At 33.9% G+C, this 22115-nt stretch overlaps 1 protein-coding gene across 4 annotated transcripts in view; it reads left to right on the top strand.

The window, feature by feature from the left end:
• The window catches only part of C2CD5 (C2 calcium-dependent domain containing 5), a 141297-nt gene that overhangs the window by 64082 nt on the left and 55100 nt on the right, over positions 1–22115 (top strand). For 3 of the 4 annotated variants that reach the window (XM_006897206.1, XM_006897205.1, XM_006897207.1), the window contains 2 exons: positions 4956–5064; positions 19465–19579. In XM_006897206.1, the coding sequence (XP_006897268.1) occupies positions 4956–5064; positions 19465–19579 (224 nt within the window). Of the gene's footprint in view, positions 1–4955; positions 5065–8012; positions 8079–19464; positions 19580–22115 lie in introns of all 4 variants that reach the window. The other variant, XM_006897204.1, reaches the window with a different exon arrangement.

Genomic DNA, 22115 nt, shown 5'->3' with positions numbered 1-22115 from the left:
TATATATATATAATAGTGGTTGTTGTGTCTTCACATTGCCCATCCTTCTCCCATGGAGCAGCTGGTGAATTCAAACCCATGTGCCTTTGGGATTCCAGTGCAGTTTCTTACTACTTGGCCAGAGCTCCCTGTGTATTAACAGATTATGTATTCTCTTTTAAAATGCTATCCCATTCACCTGTGACTGCCATTGGTATGTCCTGTTTGAGAGAAAATTTGAAACCCAGGAGTGTGGAGATCCTCTATATGATCTTTGTATGCTATGTATATACATAAATACGTACATACATACGTATGTAAGTGTATATGTATGTATATGCTTTAACTGACAATATGTCATTGTAACGTTCCTTTGAATCGGAGATTACCAGTCTCTCACTGAGTAGCTGGTATATTCAGACTACCTGCCTTTGGGTTGGCAGCACAGCTCCTTAACACTGAGCTACCAGAACTCTCAGATCCTTGCATGTTGTTGTGTACTATTGAATTGGAACTGCCCCATAGCTGACACACAAACAGGTTATCAGAGTTAGTAAATCTCATGGGAGGAGATGGCTCTTCTTTCTCTCAGGGAGCAGCCCGTGGGTTTGAACTGTGTGCCTTTGCGATTGCAGCAGAGCTTCTTACCACTAGGCCACCACCAGAACTCCCTTGGATCTGTGTATAGAAGCTTTAATACTGCGTTATTAAAGGGTCATTTTTAGCCCTTGCTAAACTACTTTGAATAAAATTATAGGACTTATTTTTTTTTCCTTAGGAAAGGAGAAACTGTACTTTTCCAAAATATTTTATAATGAGTTATTAAAGAAGAAGTTACCCAAAAAACCCCCCCACCAACTTTTCTTATACTAAAGTATTTAAAAATGAAAAAGTAAACTAGATCTTGGTGATAGATAAAAAGTAGAAATAAAGTTTTATTTGGATTAAGGACTTACCTATGATGCAAAGAAAATAGACTTAATTCTCAATAAGACTTCTTCACTTTTAAGAAAAAAAAATTTGCTTTTACTTTTTTTTTTTTTACACTTACACATATTACTTTTGGGGAAAATATACATTGCAGTGCCCACTTCCATTCCACAGTTCAAGAAGTTTTTTGTTTTAGGGTTTAGGATATGTGTTTCTTCATGAGTAAAGTCAAGTTATTCAACTTAGTTTAAACTGTTGTTTCCCAAATATGTTTTACCATGGGACCTTCCTTTTAAAATACTTAGTGATAAGGAAAACACGTCAGTAAATATTAATAGAAGCCACATTCTTTTGGTAAATTAGGATTTTTTTTTAAATGGAGGGAATATTATACTATAAACTGCAGTACAATTTCAATATGGAATTGTCAAAGAGCAGAAAATAAAACATGAGGGCACAGGGCCAATGAGATAATAAAAATAGAATTTTATTTCTTAAAGAAATAAACTACTCAAATATAAAATCCTCTTTTGATCTCTTTTTTGCAAAGTACATACCCATTGTATTCTGATGATTTTTAAAATCCAGCCTATCTTTGAACACATGCTATTAATAGTAAGTAAATATTTTTGTTCTATATATAATTGATCTATGCCAAAGAATCTACATAAAGCCCACTTTGAAAGCATAGGGAAAGATATTTAAATTATGTCTTTCCAGAGAAAATACCCTTCAGAGTTAACTGAAATTGACATCAAGGTATATTACAAGTAGTTTGTCCTGGAGCCAGTCTTTAGGAAAGTGTATTTTTCAGTGGAACCAAACCAAAATTTAAATGCACTGCTGTCATGTCGATTTCCACCCTGGTGATCCATTACTGGGTTTCCAAAGCTGCGAATTTTAATGGGAACAGACTGCCTCATCTTCCTACACAGCTGGTTAGTTCAGACTGTGTACCTTTTAGTAAGAAGCTCAGTATGTAACATAGTGTATCACCAGAGTTCCATTTCAGTGAAAGGAAACTTGTCCATTTATCAGGTATAGTAAATATACAGTTGAGTAAAATAATCTTAAAACTTTGGTTTGAACAAGGAATGCTCTGGAAAAAACATTATCAGGTTTTTGGCTCAAAGGTTCCAAGAGTAAATAATGCCCAGTCATCTGAAATAAGAACGTAATGGGATTTCAGTTTCTGGAATTATGGCAAAGATTACCAAACACAATAAAACATACTTTACGTAGAGCCTCCCATGTGTGAGAACTGGGTCACATAGAACCAAGTAGTATTGAACCTGCTGGTGATGGTGATAATGGTGGTAGGACAATCAGTTGTAGATGTCAGCAGTAACTTTTCTAGTTGGAGAATTATCTGCAGATGCAGTTTTGGTTAAGTAACCATAACAGTTTGATTTTTTAAAAAACTACGTATTGTTGTTGTTGTTGATTGCCTTTGAGTAGAGCATGACTCATAGCGACCCTATGAACAAAAGGCCTGAAGCCCCTCTACAACTGTTGACATTTATCAAAGTTCATAGAATTTCCAAAGGCATGTTTAAATTTAGGAAGTGGTTGCTACTCCTGCTTCCAACCTGTCACAGTATGTTATTGTTTTATGTTCCATTTTTAAAATTTTGTATTTTAGTATGAATTGGTGTGCTGGTGAGGTGACTGGGAAGCTGACACATGTAGGGTGGAGGCTGAGCCCAAGTGTACCTTTGTCTCTGTGGCAGCACCAGTCTCACTTTTTCATATTTTTATGTTATGCCTGGCTCTAGTTTGAAGTGTTTGCTATTATTCCTGCATCCTATCTCTCCCTCCCCCAGATTTAGTCAGAAGAATAAAAGATCCAGGACTAAGAAATCACTTCGGTCTTTTTTTGGTGTGTAATCTAAAGTTTTAAATGCTGTGTGAACTTATCCAATATATTTGCTAGTTCCAAAAGGAACAATTCTCAGTTCCCTTTACTAAAATTTTATTTTAAATGACTTTTGGCTAAATAGTTAGAAGAGTTAAGTCCTACCATAGAATATAAATTGTTACCCTTGCCCAGTGGGACTGCCACATACTCCATATACTTTAAGCAAATTTTAAAAAGTTAGTGTACTTGGGCGGGGGGTGGGGGTGGGGGGAGAATGCTAAAGCCCTAACTCATTAGGAAAAACAATTATCTAATGGATTTTTCTACACCCTTCACATTTATGGTTTACTTTCAAAGTTCAGGTAGAATTACAGATAATAAGCACTTGATAATACATTAAAACTACATACTTCTCTCGCTTTACTAGCTGAGCTAAACCTAACATATATCCTAAGAATTTCATAGTGAATTTAGTGATAAATCCTAAGGATTTATTGATGAATCTAAATGCTTGGAAATTCCAATTGAATTTACTTCTAAATATGTATGTATGTATGTATGTATGTACCTAGACACATACATACATTTAATATTTTGCCTTCATGAATTCCTAAAGTGTGCTAGGCTGTTTGCCTTTGTGCTGAATTATCCAAAGTTGCTATGCTTTAATATTTTGCTGTTGTAAGTTTATATTTTCTGTGCTCTTAGCCAGTCAGTCAGCAATCTTGTTGCTTTTAATGTGCCTGCATCTGTCTGTTTCTCCTCTTTCAATTTGTTTTTGCCATAATTTCTACCATGCTGTAGAAAATCAGATAATGACATATTAGAATTATATATTTTTAAGATGACGTGATTTGTGCGTATGTATAATATATACACACTTAATCTTAGTATTAATACCATATATAAGATCTCCTGTGTCTACAGTGTATGAGTTTTAATACTTGGAATTATAACAGTTCTTTTGCTATTAAAGGTCCTGTTTTGAATATTTCCTGGTTCTCAGTTATTTCTAAGTAGTTGAGGCTACTGATAGGTGATTAAATAAGAAGTTGCATTAATCTTGTAGCTAAAAAAAGTCAGATTTTAGGTAAGGTGGTTGGTTGTTTGTTTTTTTTTTTTCACTTACTCACTGCCTTTCAGTAAATTCTAACTCACAAAAGTTCTCCATTGAGTTTCCAAGACTTTAAATCTTTGTAAGTAGAGAGACTTTTTTCCATAGAAGCAGTGGGTAGGTTTGAAATGCTGACCTCTAGGTTAGCAGCAAAACACGTGCACCACCAGGGTTCCTTTCGTTTCTCTTACCTCCTTAATTTATATAATGCAGACATCTTTCCATTTGAGCAGGCACACGAACTCCTGGTGTCTTGCTTGCCATTTCAGTGGATTTCCTTATTCTGTTTTCTCATTATGCTCTTGCTTGCTGGTTGTTTTTGAATTGATAGGTTTAATGACCTCTAGAGAGAAGAGAAAAAACTTGTGAGAGCTTATATAGTTTCATTGCTCCTCTAGCTCTCCATAAGCTCTCTTCTCTCTTGAGGACATTAAACCTCTCTTCCCTTTAGTTAAAATACATATTTTACTTGCATTTGCTCCTTTTCTGGTATTGATAGAGTAAATAACCCTTCACAGCTCTTCTTCACCCACCTCAATTTGACAATACCCTCAACTTTTCTCCTCTCATTTTTATACCTCTTAACCCATGCTACTCATATTCTCGTTTCCTCTCCCTCAGACCTCCTTTCTTGAGATCACTTGTCCCACACTTAGGAGTTAATTTCTGTAGCTTAGAATGGACTGTATGTGAGAATGAGTCTGCCCACCCTTAGCAGTAGACTGGGGTTGAGAGACAGGAGAATCTTCTCATCTCTGTGGAGCTACTGCATAGTGGGAGAGAGAGAGGAAAGGAGTGAGTGTTCCAAATACCTTAAACTGGAACTCTAAAAACATTATCCTTATTGGAAATTGATACTGTTTGGAACTCATATCACATGTGTATATGAAAAAGGAAGTCTTGGAACTATATAAACTTCCAAGGAAATTTTTAATTGTGAAGCATATGTAATGTATAATTAGTAGCTGTTTTGTGTTTAGAGGTAGAATACTGTCCTTAGGAGAAGATTTTCATCAGCTTTTTAAATAGTTTCCACTCAGTCAGTTGTATTATTTTCTTTGTTCTCTCCACTAGGAATTTCCGTTTTTTACCTTGACGGCATTTCCTCCTGGATTTCTCGTGCATGTTGGCGGTGTTGTCAGTGCACGCTCTGTGAAGCTCCTGGATCGTATCCACAATCCTGGTAAGTTCCTAAAATGTTTATTATTAATATTTACTTAAATTCTGATTTTGAAATCAGTTTTTATAATGTCTTTTAAACCATACCTACATGAAGGAGAAATTAAAGAATAAAATGACATATAATAATTTTAAATATTTGTGGTAATTCTGTAGTTAAAAATATTCAAACTAAATAGAAATAAGTTTTAGTTTCTTTTTGTATATGAAATAAGCAAACAAGGCTGGATTAACTTTGGGCTGTGCTGTCACTCAGTGAATTTTGCTATAACTTTCCAGTCAGCTTTTTTCTTTGACTTAGGTGTTTAAGAAATAGTATCATTAAAAAAATTGTTTTACTATTTTAAATTTTATAATTACTCAGTAGCTTAAGGTGTTACATTAGTTCATTAGCAATAGTTTCTTATAGCCTATTTGAATAATTTTCTTATCCTCAAAAGAGCTAGCTATCTTTTAATGTTATAAATATGTGTAGAATTTATAAAACTTAATAAAGGAAGGTAAGGTTTCTGGATCCTTGCCTTTTTGTAAGTAACTATTTTATATAAATGAATACAAATAATCACTCATTTCTTTAAACATGGGGCCTCTCAATTATATCTCAATAATTATAAAAATTTTAATATTATAATTACAAAAGAAGATAGGCCTCTTGAGTACCAATAATTTAAAATTCTTTAATTAGGGCTGCTATGATATTTTTTCTAATACAAAATTAGGATAAAGGGTAGAAATTGCTGTTAAGGAATGTATTCTTCTGTATCTCATTAATTAGAAGCTCAAATATTTCTCAAGTCACAATTAATGATGTATCTTAGACCATATTCATATTAATATTCTATTTGGGTATTATATGTAGTTTGACAAAATTTAAATTATCACTTCCAGCAATCTCTTCTGGAGGTTTGTATTGACAATTTTTAAAGAAGAATAAAATGTTTGAAATTATTGGGCAGCAATTATATTGCTGTAAGTGATTTTGAATATTTAGATAAGTCTTCTTCACTTTTTTTATGTAACTTAAGCCCTGTGATTTGATGTCCTTTGCGTTAATAGTTGTTGAGAAACAGAATGGATTTCTTCTCAAAATATACATACTTTTAAATTGAACAAAAATACTTTGAGATTTCATGCCCAGCATTATTTAGCTATAAAGTTTAGTAGGTAACACCTCTTGAGCAACAGGCTTGTCTTTTTCTTCTCTAGTTTATTCTCCAACCCTTGTTTCTATTTTCTGATCAATTTAAGATCTTTCCTTCATTCTGCAAATTCAGAACAATGCTAACTTTTAATGTATTGAGATATTGAAAACTATATAAAATTCCAAGTATTTGTACTTAGGAACTTGAATAATTCAGAAAGTACAAGAAATACTAAGGTGAATTTAAACTGTGTGACCTAAAGCATTTAATTACTTAAGTATATGAAATACTAAGGTGAATTTAAACTGTGTGACCTAAAGCATTTAATTACCTATGTACTGTGGAGCACAGAGCCAAATAGTTTGGGTTAGCACTACAACTTGCTGAAGAGTAGGCCACCAGAGGTCTTTGAATTGACTGCTTGTTATACAGTTCCTACTGATCTCTTAGCACAAAAAGTGGTTGCAGGGATATATTTAATTGTTGCTAATGTCTCCTATTATGGAGTTTTGGCAGTAGAATGGTTAAGTGCATGGCTGCTACCTGAAAGGTTAGTGGTTTAAAACCATCATCAGCCAGTCAGGAGAAAAAGACCTGCTAATGTTCTCTTGTAAAAAAATCCTGTGGGGCAGTTTTGATCTGTCCTATAAGGTTACATAAATTAGTTGACATTTAATATCAAATGCCTCCTATTAACTGAAAGCCATTTGATTGTATTTTGTTGACATCAACATATTTACAGTAAGCTGTGGAGTTTGGGAGACCAAATGAATGTTACTTAAATTTAACTAAAGACCTCTAATTGTTAACATCATTAATATTCACAAAGAAAGCTTTTTTTGAGGGATTGTAAAGCTTGTCAGTTACCTCTCTGTAACAGTTACAAGAATCTCAGTCAAGGGAAAAAAAAACTACCCTTATTTACAGAATCTGTTTTGTCTGCTATAATTGCCAGCATCTTTATCTCTCCCTTTTCTCTCCTTTCATAAGATTTTTTCAATTCACATGTAGAAACATGGTTAATTGATTACTTTCTAAACAGTATATATATGCTTTTATTGATATATGTTTTATATTTTTATTTTTTCTTTTCAATTATGTATAAATTATATATTCCATTGATTTCAAGATTTTTACTTAAAATATCACATTTATTTTGCTATATATGTATTATACACTAAAACATTTTGTTAAGAGCATTTTATCTTCAGAATTGTCAAATAATTATAAAAAATTTGTTGAAAAATGCTGACTGTTAAAATAAAACTCTAGCATCTATCATAATTATTGTTTATTAGCCTAATGACACTGAATTGCTCTGTTGAGAGAAACTGATGATAGTTTGAAATGCATGGGCGACTGTTGAAAGTGCTGTTTGCACTCTTGATTGAATCTTATATCTATTTTTTTTTAATATGGGACACTTTTATTTCATACTCAGAATAGAAGTAGCAGTCTTATTTTAAAACCACTACCATAATATGCTTACTCTGTGAATTGTTGTTCTTGAAATATTTTTTAAAGCACTTTCTTCTTTTTAAAAATGTTACATAAACAAATACATACATCAAGGGCAAAATGGAGTGGTTTTAAAAAGCAAGAGACTTAATGTAGATTTTAGTTAATGTAGATTATTACAGCATGCTCCTTCTTTCTTTTCCATTTCTACTTCTTATTAACTCTGCTGTCTATGTCTTTCCAGTTCCTGTCGAGTGGTGTCAATTGTGTTCTTGTTTGTAGTATCTTTTTTGTTTTATTCCTACTATTCTGCACCTAAAACTGATCTACTAATTTGCTGTTTTGAACTCAGCCTTTGTCGGAATTATGGGTAACACAAGACCTTACAAACTGCTAGACTGGAATAGTTTCAATTCAGGTATTTTAATGGTCATTCAGTACTACATATGCTGACAAAAATTATGGCAGCTCAGTGAAGTTTTTAGAAGTATTTCAGATTAAATAGGCTTACTGGAAATTAAATTTTACATGTTAATACCTCAATAAAGATATAATTTGTAATTGCTACAGAAATGCAAATGTAAACATTAGTAACCAAAATGAATTCGTCTAATACATAGAAATACCATAAATTATAAATGTATTTTATTTTTTTTGGAGATAATTAACCATCAGAATGCTATTTTTATGTTAAAAAACTTTTGGATGTTTTTTCACATCCAATGAATGACAAGTCCAAATTATAATATTAATAAAGTTTTTTTTAAAAAAAAATGAGTATTAAATGACTAGTTTGATAATCTTTAAATAAAGTATGTTTAAATTTTATATTTAACATATTCTGTGAAATGCTATGAAGTTAGAACATGATAACATTTTTATTAATTTAAGTGTTTCACACTATAGCGGCCATTTTTCATTTTTCTTTCTTAATAGCTATCATAAACTTTTCTCTTTTTCCTTTTGTATAAAAATGTAACATTTCTTTTTAGGTAATTTTGTATATTATTATAATCTGATACTTTTAAAGAAATCACATCAACATAAAGAACCTTACAGCTGTTGATGTATTTAAAAAGTCGTAGCCATTTTTATTGCTGAAAAAAAATTACATATTATAAATATCTAAATTTTACATTGTCTCATTTTTAGATTAAGTAACAGAACTACTTTGGATTAGTATCAGGATTTGATCTTTTTCTGAAGATTTTCTAGGTTCTTTTGTGTCATAAAGTATTTCTGTTTACAGAAAAACAGAATACAGTTTTTAGATAATATCCCATAATCTTTTCAATATTGTCACCTTTCTTAGCTCTTAAGAGACAATGATGTAAATCTGCTGTAAGTCTTTCACATTTGACAGTGAAGTGATTTACATTCATCATGCCGACTGACCTCAATTCAGTCTAGTGGAGGTTGAGCCTTTACAGATCTAAATTGAGTTCAATTAATGACTATTTAAGGACATTTTCTTTATTTTTAGTCCAGATTTTTGCCTATTGTCACATTGGTTAGGATTAAAATGCCATTTTTTTAATGTATTGTTTTATCATTTTATTTTTAGTGAGAAATTTAAAATATATTAGTTTAAACAGAAAATAAAATTGTTATTTTAAAACAGACAAATTGAGCTATTGTGAAGAGGTAAAAGTCTAAATATCTAGAGAAAGAATATTGAGGACAGGTTGAATTTAAGTAATTTAAAGAATTGAAGCTTATGAGTCCAGGCACATTTAGGCTTTGGTTGGTGCCAGTCAGAGGAGAAGATTTTCAGGAAGTAGATAAAGTGACATCTTCTAATACAGACATTGACCTATATGAACAGCATTTGAAAAGGGAAAACATGGTTGAGGAAGCAGTATATCTTGCCATCATTTATAACAAATTAACGTTGTAAGAGGATGAAGAAGAAAGATTCATAGAAGTATTAAGAACATGATTGATGGTTCTTTCAACTGAATATTCTCATTATAGTCTGCTTTGGTTGAAATACTGGAGTCTTTCTGGTAGCAGTTGGTTCATCTTCAGCCATCATATTGATTTTACTATTATTCTAAGAAAATTAACTTGATAGTTTTGAAAATAGATATATTCAGTAAAACTATTCACAAGTTCCTTTCTGTAATTTGAGAGTATTTATCTAATTCTTTCCTGTGTTACCATACTAAGTCAAAGATAGACCGTGTTAATAAGAAAAAAAAATACATACTTTATATTAATGCTATAAATTATTCATCCATAAGGTAGTTCTTTGGTTATCTGATACTTATTAGGGCGTGTTGTCAGATGAAGCCAGTCTGTAGGAAAAAAAGCTGGGAAAGGTAGAAGGTAGGCAGAAGAGATGATAACCTTTAGAAAGATGATTGACACAGTTACTATTGTACTATTGATTAGTTTTGTGCATGTCAGGAATCGTCAGAGGGTGAAGGCTAAGGCAAAGTTCCATTCTGTTCATAAACTTACTATCAATGGTAGTCCTCTCAGTGACCTCAGACACAACATTTGTTATTTGAGACATCATTCATTTCATAAAAGCCTTCCAAAAGAAGAGTGAAAGAACATTACCATGTTAAATAATACTTATGAAATATTCTATATTCTTATTTCAGAAAGAAAATGTAGAAAGATATTTTAGACTAGGAAAGCATTCTATAACACATGGAATATTTTAAACTGTATGATACTGTGTGTTATAAGAGAGTTAAGAGGTAGATACTATCTCTGACCAGCAGGGAAGATGGAAACAGCTAAAACAGTATATTGAAAGAGAACTCTCAGAGAACCCAGTTCAGGCTGGGTTTAGAAAAGGCTATGACACCAAACATATCATTGCTGATGTCAGATGGATCCTGGATGAAAGTAGAGACTACCAAAAGAATGTCTGTTTAGTTTGGCATTTCCTCAAAAAGTTGAACATAGAAACTCCATATTACCTAACTATCCACTAATAGGAACTTACCCCAAGGAAATTGGAACTGAGACATAAGCAGAGATTTGTATACCAGTGTTCTTAGCAGCATTTTCACTGTTGTAAGAACATGGAAACAGCGCATATGTCCAATCACAACTCAATGGATTGAGAAACTGTGTTACATTCACACAGTAGAAAATTATGCAGCATTGAGGAGCAACAATTTTGAAAACACTACATAACTTGGGAGAGCCTGGAGGGCATTATGCTGAGTCAACTAACTCAGTCTTATAAGGACAAAATACTGTACAAGATCATTATTGTAAAAATAGAAGGATAACTGGTAAAACATGTATGGAGACACAAGGGGGGAAGGAATGGGAGCGGAGGAGTGAGGATTGTAGGGGAGAAATCAAAGGGTTGCACGATTTAGTAGGTGGGTAGAGGGAGGGAGTAAAGGAAAAGGGGAACATCCAGCAAGGACCTGAAAAGATAGGGTAATGATGGGCATAGTCCAATGGTGATTAATTTTATAAAACATAATGCATGGGGATGATTTGTATGAAACACAATGTAAATAAAGAATACACAGTGTGAAACACAATGTATACAAATTTTGTAAGCAAACCAATATAAAATAAAAATTTTAAAAAATTATCAGTTTATACTTTATTGACTATGCAAAAGCATTTGACTGGGTCATAATAAATTATGACTAACATTGAGAAGAACACTAGATTATGCTAATGTGAAACCTATACTAGACCAAGAAGCTTTGAGAACAGAGCAAAGGAACACTACATGGTTGAAAATCAGGAAAGATGTGTAGCAGGATTATATCCTTTCCCCATATCTAGTCAGTCTTTAAGCTGAGCAAATTATTCAAGAAGCTGGACTCTGTGAAGATGAATGTGGCATCACAATTAGAGGAACACTCATAAACTTCAATAGCAGTTGATACAACCTTGCTTTCTGAATGTGAGAGGGATTTGAAGCACTTGCTGGAGAAGATGAAAGACTTCAATATAGATAGCATCTCAACATCAAGAGGACAGAAATTCTCACCATTGAACCAATAGGCAGCAATATTATTGATAGAGAATTGAAACTCTCAATGAGCTCATCTTACTTGGATCCACAATCAGCACACTTGGGATCAGGAGACACTTTGTTTTGGGAAAATGTATTTTATTGGGAAATTCTGCAGTCAGGGACCTTTCTCAATTACTGAGGAGCAACAGTGTCAGTTTGATAACTGAAGTGTTCCTGATTCAGGCTATGGTCTTCTTAAAAAATTAAAAAAAAAAATTTTTATGTGTCTGTACCATCAAATTGGATCTGACTGTACAGGAGGAGATTGCCTCTCCTTCTCCAGCAGAGCATCTGGTGGTTTCAAACCACGGATCTACCTTTAGGATTGCAGTACAGCTTCTAGGTCACAAGAGCTCCCTTCAGGCCATGGTCTTTTAAATCACTTCCTATGCATCTGAGAGCTGGGATCGTGAATAAGGACCCCTTTGTGTTGGGGTAGAGTACTGAATATACTATGGACTTCCAAAAGAATAAACAGAATATGTCTTAGAGAAAGTGCTGCCAGATTGTTTCTTGGAGGCAAAGATGACAAAGCTTTGTCTTACCTACTTTGGGCATGTTGTTAGAAGAGGTATTCCTTGGAGAGGGACATCATGCATGCTTGGAAAGTTGGAGGATCATTGAAAGAGAGGAAGACCCTCAATGAGTTGTATTGACACAGTGACTGTAGCCATCGGCTCAAGTGTCTCACAGATGATGAAGATGGCACACGATAGGACAGGGTTCACCTCTTTTGTTCATAAAGTTGGCTTGACAGCACAGAACACCAACATAGGCAAATAACATTCATTGATAGATAATATATTTCACACAGTGTGTTTAGAACCATGTTAATACATACTGTGTTCCTAAAACGCCCTTAGCATTTGCAAAATTGTATCCTTGGAAATCTGCCTTGGAGGAAGTGGCACCAGGGTGCCACGAGGCAAGAGTGGTGAAACATTGTCTCACATATTTGGGGCATGTTTTCAGGAGGGGCCAGTACTGTAAAAAGATACCATCTTGGAAAAGTGAAGGGTCAGAGGAAGAGAGGAAGCTCCTCAATGAGATTATTTGAGACAGTGGCTGTAACAATGGGCTGGAGCATATCACAGATTATGATGCTGGTGCAGGATAAGGCAAGGTTCAGATCTATTGTTCACAGGGTTGCTGCTAGTTGTACTTGACTTGATGACGCCTGACCACAACAACATCCTTGGAACAGGGTTACACTGTTCTTGTTGCTTACTGAGTTGTTTGGCACCAAGTACAAAGTGCCTTGTTCAGCTTTTTTACTTTACTACCTTTTCTCCACTTTCACTGTTGTCTTGTTATTGTTATGTGCTATTGAGTCCCCTGTGACTCGTAGCAACTCATAGAGACCCTATAAACAATGGTTATGAACTTTGCTCTACCTTGAGCCAGCCTCACCATCTCCAATACACCTGACCCTATTGCCATAGTCATTCTGTCAATCTTCATTTACGTTAAATAAGTGATAGAAAATATTTTTATAAAGCAGTCAGAAGGAAACCTACATTCCAAGACTTACATTTTCCCTTTTGCTCCTGTATTTCTAGCCTTATAATGGATGGTTAGAAAGAAAAGATGATTTTTGATGCTGAGAGTAGGATGTTGTATATTCAGATTTTGGGCTGAAATGCCAGGATAGAAGTGGATAGGACTAGATTGGAGCCCATCATCAAATATATATTTTATCCTAATAGAACTAGATGGAAAATAGATGATGTAAAGGGTGTGACACTAGAATCAAGGCTGTCAGTTAGTAAGTAGATGATACAAAAATCTGAGCCAGGCAGAGGTGTGTGATTTATGGTTTGGTGGTAATCTCTCTTCTCATTGTCTTAGAATAGAATCTGACTCATAGCTAATCATCAAGCCAGTGGATGGTTAATGGCAAGAGAGGAGACTGCCCATCCTTTCCTCTTGTACCACTGGTAGATTTGAGCCTCTAGAAAACCATGGCCTTTGGGTTAATGTGCAGTTCCTGTGTGCTGTGCCGCCAGCGCTCCCTGGTGGTGGAGAGCGCCTGTTCTTTCATCTGCGGTCTCTGTCAGGCTCTCTGCTTAAGTGTGTTTCTGTAGTAAGTCATTTAATTCTCAAAATACCTTTCTGAGGTAGGCACTATTCTCATTTGTAGGTCAGTAAGATGACAGATTGTAATTTGCTCAAGATGAAATGGTTAAAAATGTTCACAGTTTGAATCTGAGTACTAAAATTTCAGACCCTTTACCTATTTTGAAATAATTTCCATTCATAAGTCTTTTTAAAAGTTAGGGTTCTAACTCTTAAAAAAGTAAAAGTCATAAAGATGGCACTAAGTAAGTAACAACAAAGTCATAAACTAATAAAGCTTACTTACCATGCAGCATTAACTGAACTTATTGAAACAGAACTAACCCAGACCTGACTTTCCAGTGGGTTTTCAGAGGCAGTAAATTGCACAGGAAGAGATTGCCCCACAGAACAGCTGGTGAATTTGAACTATCTGCCTGTGAGTAGACAATGCAACTCCTTAACCATCTAGGCCACCAGAGCTCAGCTATTTGCAATAGATAAAGTAGGCATGTTTTGGGTGTTTTTGCCCCCTTGTTGTGTATTGTTGAGTCAGATCCTACTGGCATAGAAGGAGATTGCCCCTCCTTCTCCAGCGGAGCATGTGGTGGATTCAAAACCTGCGCCTTTGGGATAGCAGTGCAGCTTCTTGCCACTAGGCCATCAGAGCTCCCTAATATTTTTCTTAGAATACTCTTAAGTGAAGATTTTTTAAAATAAGATTTAGGCAAATTTTGTATTTCAGGACATATTCATGTTGGGTTTTTTTAGTCTAAAAGAAACTTTTAATAGGATTTGGATGGCACAGAACTGGGCAGTGTTTTGCTCTGTTATGCATAAGGTCACTTTGACTCGGACCTAATTCAATGGCCTTTTGTAAAAATAAATGCATAAGTTGGATTAAAATAACAGACCTGTAATTAGGAAATATTACTACTTCTTGTTAGAAGACTTACCTTAATATTGGAGCAAAATCATTAGGTTGAGTCCTAGAAAAATCAATAACAAATATATTACTTTGCAGTATTTACTTGAAACAAAATGTGAGTGTGTGAGGAAATCTTCTTTACCTATCAGTCTGCTCATTCAGATAATATTTTTTCTTCTTTTAATTTTATTGAATGACTCTGCACGGCATGCTTGCCATGTGCCGAGCACTGTAACTGTGTTGGATATTGGGGATGCTGTTAATGATCCAGGTTAACATCCTGATCGCAGACCCTGCCTGTGCCCTTTATGACACTACTTTTCTGGGAGAGGGAGAGGGACAGGGGGAGAGAGAGAGAGAGAGACTGCGTGCGCACTAGAGAAAGAGAGAGAGAGAAAGGAAGAAAGAAAGACAGACTAGAGATAGGGTCTTAGAAACTCACTTCTGATGATTTCAGCAGTTCCTCTTTTTACTCTGTTAGAGAAGTACTCAAACCGAAGTGAAACTAAGCTTAATATAGTTAAAGATTTGCATATATAGAGTACAAAAAGCATAAATACAGTATTTATAATTTGTGAGCTATTCTTTATTACTGGTATTATTGAAGTAATGATATTCACTTATATTTTGTATATTTAAAGAATGGCATTTCATAATTAAGTTACATATTTGAGGTTTTGGGGTTTTTTTTGGTTTTTTTTTTCAACATGGATTATAACCTAGCTATCATTCTAAGAGCCCAGAATACTACACTTATATTTGCTCTGGCTTAACTGTATCATTTCTTCTTTAATAAGATTCTTCTTCCTTAGTCTGGTACTGAATTCCCACCTACTTTGAAATTGTACACTTTTCAAATTTCTGCTTTATTAGGGGATATACATCTTCTTTAAGAGTGTTAACAATTGTAATCTTACTTTCAGAAAATTGAATATATAGCTCCTCATGCTGTCCATCAACAGGATAGAGTTATCAATTCAATTACAAATATTTGATTCTTACTAACACTTTTGACATACATTAAAAAAATTAGGGTGATAACTTTTTTACTAAAAAAACAGAGTAAAAGATTCTCAAGGGCAAAGTTATTCGGTCCCAAAGCTATGTAAAAACAGTATGAATTTAACACCCCATGTTGCCAATGTTTCTTTGTTGCAAGTATATAATTGCTCACAGACTCAAAGGAATAGAATGAATAAAGACGCGTTGAGTTAGTCACTTTTTGTATTCTGAGATATAAATTATCACTCTCATTTTATGAACTTGTTTTACCTGAACTTCAGAAATGGAATAATAAAGAAATGCTAAAAGGATGGCAAGATATCAAGCTAGGGCCATGCTCTAGAAGAAGTAAAAGTAGTTAAATATCCACAAAAGTATTCTGACATTACCTCTGAAAGATGCAACAATATATTGATCAAGGGCTTAGTCCATGCCTATACTTAAAAAGCGTATTAGAAGATTTGTAATATTACCTATATATAAAGAGTTTTTAAATCAGAAGAAAAACATAAAACTAGTAAAAAGTGTAATTTTTGTAATAATTTTTAATTAAAATATGTTTTAATGATAAATTATGTTATAGATTATTGGAAAGAATATATTTAGAGTGAGAAATTTTCCTTGACATCTCTGAAATGTTTATTGATTTGGATCCTCACTGCTCTGCTGTTTGCATTTTGAATGACTAAATTTTCTCTTTTCCCATACAAAATACATAGTTGCATACTAGACCCTTTATTTTGTTTCTCATATGTGAGATCTTCAATTTTATGTTTTTGTAGGGTAGATAAAATAATTCTAGTTCACAAGTGTTCCTGTGAGAGTGGAATAGTCTTAAAAATTCCATTGTTGGGTTTAGACACTATATTTCTAAATATTCATTTCTTGCAAGTTAGGTTGAATCATAATAGTATTTTAATATTATCTGACTCAACTCTGACATTAGTATAATATAGACTTAGAACACAAGTTTAACTTTCCCTGGATAATAAATAAATTGCTTACTTCTAATTATGTTTTAATTAAACAACTGCAAATTTACTAGCCAAATAATTCCTATGCCAATCTTATTTATAGTTTGAGGTAATTGTTACTTCAAAGAGTAGTTTGTGATAAAGTGCTCCCTACTGTATGCTTGCCTTGCTTTCACCTAGAATCTAGGGCCATTACTTTCTGTAACCATTTCAGTGAGCTGCCATAGTTTTCAGTCTGTACTGTCACCTGATCCAAGCATGCGCCAAAATATCCACCGTTTCTGGCTCCTGTCTGCTGAATCTCCTTTGCAAACCCTTTGTTCTTTGAGCTTTTGCTTTAACCAAATCCAAATTTAAGAAATTCTTTGGAGCATTGGACATACGCCATTTGCTTCCTTAGCTCCCATGTTATGTAATTCTTGAGTGTTTATTAAACCTGTCAATAAGCTATTAAATACAACAATGACATTCTCATGTGCGGCTCATGTGTCAAAATTAAGGCTGCTTGTGAATTTGTTAGAAGAATATGAATGCTACACTTGCACTGCATTCAGTTATTTTGGTTTTTGTTGTTGGTTTGTTTGTTTTTTTTTTCCCCCCCTCAACCACATATTCTTCCATAGTGTTTGATTTAATTATCTGATTATTTTATATGTTATCCCAAGGTAAGTTTGTTGTAAATAAACTTTGTATTCTAAGTAGTTATACATATTTCGTAGTAATTATTATTACATTTCTGTTTAGACATGCAGGCCATTTCTAAATAAATATATTTGAATTTAAAATAGTTTCCTCCACTAAAAGCAATCATATAGATTACTACCTATAGATTTCATAGTTAAAACAGGAAATCTAAGCTACCATGTGTTTTTGATGGTACAGATTAAATGTGAAAACAAGAATCCATTCTATAAAAAACTCACTTGTTTGGTAAATAATGTTAAACTTCTAGAATGATTTAACAAGTAGTTAATAGCTCTTGATAGTACATTTCACAAGAGCTTAATTTAATTTCACACAGGGTTTAGGGAAAAACCATTTTCTGAATGATGTATATTTCTATCCTTCTTTATACTATTTATTTTTGCAGAGCCATACATAATTTGAGAGGTTAGCCCATCTACTTCAAGTGTAGTTTGTCATATGATATAAACATCCCCTTTGGGAAGGATGTTGTTTAATAGTTGTTCAAATTGGCCCACAGGTTTGTCTTATAAGTAAAAGAGAATGGATTTCTAAGTTTATTGTGCTGTTAGGATACATATTTCAGTTAGGAATATGAAGACATTATCCAACACAGTGTGCATGTACAAAAAGGGCCATCTGATTGTCTTGCTCATGTAATTGATTGATAATACCATATTGAAGTCTTTTCTATTTCTCTTCCTCTTATCTTTATTTTATCTCATATTCTGATCTTTTCCTCAGTTTCCTGGAGTCTGCATTTCTTTCTTTTCTTCTGAAAGAAAGTTTTAGAGTAGCTCTGTCTTGGATCCAAAACTTTAATTCAAGGACTGACTGGCATCATTTGTAGTTCTGGCTTTTAACTCTTCATTTCTCCCTTTTGCTGATCTCCTCCCTGTGGAGGAAACAAAGTCACATCATATTAATGTGAATTATAACAAGCCTCTTAACCTTTCTTTACTTTGCAATCTTCAGTATTTTAATAGTGAGTATAATTCTACTTGTTCTACTTATTTGGCAAACCATATTTTGAAATTTGGTTGGATACTGCTGTTCAAAGTAGAAAGTATTTGGCTTATTTGACTTTGCCCTTCTAATAGTGCATTTAATATAGAAAATTTACAAAAGTGTTTAGCATTCTATTTAGAATTTTTATTGTAGTAATTATTTTATCATAAGTTATTCCCAAATGGGATGGCCACAAATAGACACAAATTAGAATTTACTGATTTTAGACAGTTTCTATTTTTAAAATCTTTGCTCATGAAAACTTACTATAATTTGCAGCTGCTTTCACTAATAGTTTGCAGCTATATGCAAGTGATTAGGAAGTGACAGATGCTACATTTATTCTGCTCTGTTATAAACCATCTTGGACTTCTCTGTGGTAATAAAATATAATTCTGTGATTATAAGCCATTTTCTTAATTGTAGTCACACGGGCATTTATAGTAATCTGTTTGAAATTTGCCCTTAACATATACATCAGCCAAATAATTTGTACAGGTTTTTTAAAAATTCTTTTCCTTTTTTAAATTGGCTACTCTCTATTTTCTTACCACTTTGTTTAGGAGAGGAGTCAAATCTCTTTATGATGTTTTGCTTTGATTTTAGCATTTAATTTAGAATATTTAAAATAATCTGGGCTTTAAAAAATAATTACACACACACACAAACACACAGATTACCAGTAAACAAAATTAGAGTAAGAATGAATATTATTCATAAGATATGTTATTTCAGTAATTTGAGACAAACCCTATTCTCTCAGTTTAAAAGTAGAAAATGGAAATTCTGGGGCTACATTTAAGTTGAATCTGATAAAAAACAAATGTTCCTTTATATGATAGAAAAAATAGAACTGGGATTTATTTTCTGGCAGTCAAGTTTAAGGTACAGTTTAGTTTTCTTTTTTTCCAAACAGTAAGTTTCATTGGCATGTAAAAAAATTCACCCAACATTGAAACATTCTTTAAAATTTGTGGTTGTTTTCTTTGTCTTATACTTGTTAGAAGTAACATTTTAAAGATGAGAAGCTTTAAAAGCTGTTACAGAACAATACTTCTTCACTTTCCAGAATGTATTTCTTTTAAACATTTCTTATTCATATATACAGCTTGCTATTGAGTAGTGAACTGATTTAAAATTTATTTTTCAGATGAACCAGAAACCCGAGATGCGTGGTGGGCAGAAATCAGACAAGAAATAAAATCACATGCTAAAGCATTAGGCTGTCATGCTGTAGTGGGCTACAGTGAATCAACTAGCATCTGGTAAATGATAACTTGATATTCTAGATGCCATGATTTATAGAATGTCATCTGAGAGAGGAAAAGCTTTATGCAAATATAAGGAAAAGAAGGACAGAGAAGTGGTAGGAGCAAAGGCTGTAGAATACATAAGATAGTTTCATATGCCATCTTGGCTGCTTGTTGTTAGGTGCTATCAAGGTTGAGTCCAACCCGTTGTGATGCTAAGAAGGACAGACAAAACCTCACCCTATCCTGCACTTCCTCACAACCTTCACCATGTTCAAGGCCATTGTTGAGTCACTGTATCCGTACATCTTTTTAAGGTCTTCCTCCCTTTCACTGACCTTCCACTTTCCCCAGAATATCTTTTCTCAAGGATTGGCATCTGTTGACAGCATACCCAAAGTGTTTGAGGCGAAGTTTCAGCATCCTTTCCTCTAGGGAGAATTCTGGTTGCATTTCCTCTAACACAAATTTCATTGTTCATTTGACAGTCTATAGGATATTCATTACTCGCTCCAGCACCACAATTCAAAGGCATCACTTCTATTTGGTCTTCCTTATTCACTGTCCGGCTTTAACATGCATGTGAAGCAATTGAAAATAGCATGTTTGGATTAGATATACTTTAGGCTTTAAACTAACATTTTTGTTCTTTAGTACTTCAAAGATATCCTCAACAGCACATTTTCCCAATTCATCATATCTTTTAATTTCTTGACTGCTGCATCCATGAGGGTTGATTGTGGATCCAAATAAAAAGAAATAATTAACAACTTCAGTCTTTCTTGAGTTTATTATATTGCTACCTATTGGTCTATTTATGAGGATTTTTTTCCCTCTATGTTGAGGTGTAATTCATACTGTCAGCTGTAGTCTTCTTCACTTTCTTCAAGTAGATTTGTGTTATCTTTGCTTTGTAATCACTGAATCCTTTGCAAAGCTCCTCAGTTTCTCAATCTCATTTAATACATTAAAATGCAGAAGTGTTTTTTGTTGTTAGGTGCCAGCTGTTTGACTACGATGCATAGTGACCTTATGAACAATAGATTGGAACCTTCCCCTATCTTGTAACATCTTTATACCAGCTTTTAAATAAGGCTATTGAAGATTAAATTGACTATTCCATTGATATATAACATATATTAGCATTGTTGTTGTTGTTGATTGCCTTCGAGTTGAGCCTGATCCATAGCAACCCTCTGAACAAAAGGCCTAAAGCACCTCTACAAACTATCAACATCTATCCAAGTTCTTGGAGTTTTCTGGTGGCATGTTGTTTAGGAAATGGATGCCACTCCTGCTTCCATACCTGTCATAGTATGTTATTGTTGTTATGTGCCATTGAGTCACTTGTTATGTATAGTGGCCCTAAGTACAGTAGCTCTGAACCCTTTCCTGTCCCAAGCCATTCTAACTAATTCCGACACACCAACCCCAACCAGCTGGGAGTACCATTATAGGTGGTGGCGAGATTGAGGTTGTTAGCAATTATAGCTTGCTCAGATCCACAGTCAACAAACGCTCTTAGCACCAGCAGTCAGGAAATCAAAAGATAAATTGCTTTGGGAAAATCTGCTTTTATGGACCTCTCCAGAGTGCTGAAGAGCAATGATATCAATATAGGTACAAAGGTGTGCCTGATCCAGGCCAGGGTCTTCACAATTACTTGTTATGCTTCAGAGAGTTGGACAATGACTAGGGATGACAGAAGAAGAATAGATGCCTTTGATTTGTGGTGCTGGAGAAGAGTCTTGAAGATACCGTGGACTGCCAAGAAAGCAAACAGGTCTGTCTTGAAGAGGGTGAAACCAGGTCTCTCTTTGGCGGCTTGGATTTTGAGGCTTTCCCTCTCTTGCTTTGGACATATGGTCAGGAGAGAGTGGTCCTTGGAGAAAGGCGTAATGATCGGAAGGGTGAAAGGACAATGCAGGAGAGGAAGACCCCAGATGAGATGGATTGATGTATTAGCATTAGTTTTACTTTATTCAGCTTGTAACCTTACTAAGTTACTCTACTTGGACCTTTGAAATCCCTGATCCATTGTAAATCGGTCTTTAAATTTTATTTGTGAACTTGTTCTGTCTTTTGCTATTAATGCTAATGGAACTTTCTCTTGCCAACTTTTGCTAACTCTACCTGAAGAAATTCTTAATGCTTTTTTCTCCTGTCTGTCTGAATTTGCTCTTCTTTGAAGTCTATTCCATTCCATTCTTCAGCATTATCTACTTCCAACACATTTTTCTACCTTTTAAAATGTTTTGCTATCTTTTTAATTATAGATCCTCCAGTCATAGGGTTATTTTTTGTTTTCTCCCCACTTGACTTTCAGCCTTATTTGGAACATCATTATTGCTAGAAATTGTTCTTTTTTAAAATTTGAAACTCATCATAATGTTTCCCCACCCATTCTAGTTGTTAATGTATATAAATGAGTAAAGGTGATTCTTTTCTGTTGTCTAAACTAAGACTTTGCCCAGTTTGTCTCTTAATTTCTGATTTTACTTGCTGCTCTTCTCATATTCTTGAATCCACTTTTAGTTTCCTCAAAAGTTTC

Source organism: Elephantulus edwardii, unplaced genomic scaffold (genome assembly GCF_000299155.1).
Source record: "Elephantulus edwardii isolate Elephantulus edwardi_28Jun2011 unplaced genomic scaffold, EleEdw1.0 scaffold00206, whole genome shotgun sequence".
In the NCBI taxonomy this organism is placed as follows: domain Eukaryota; kingdom Metazoa; phylum Chordata; class Mammalia; order Macroscelidea; family Macroscelididae; genus Elephantulus; species Elephantulus edwardii.
This window is presented reverse-complemented; position numbering and strand designations above follow the sequence as displayed.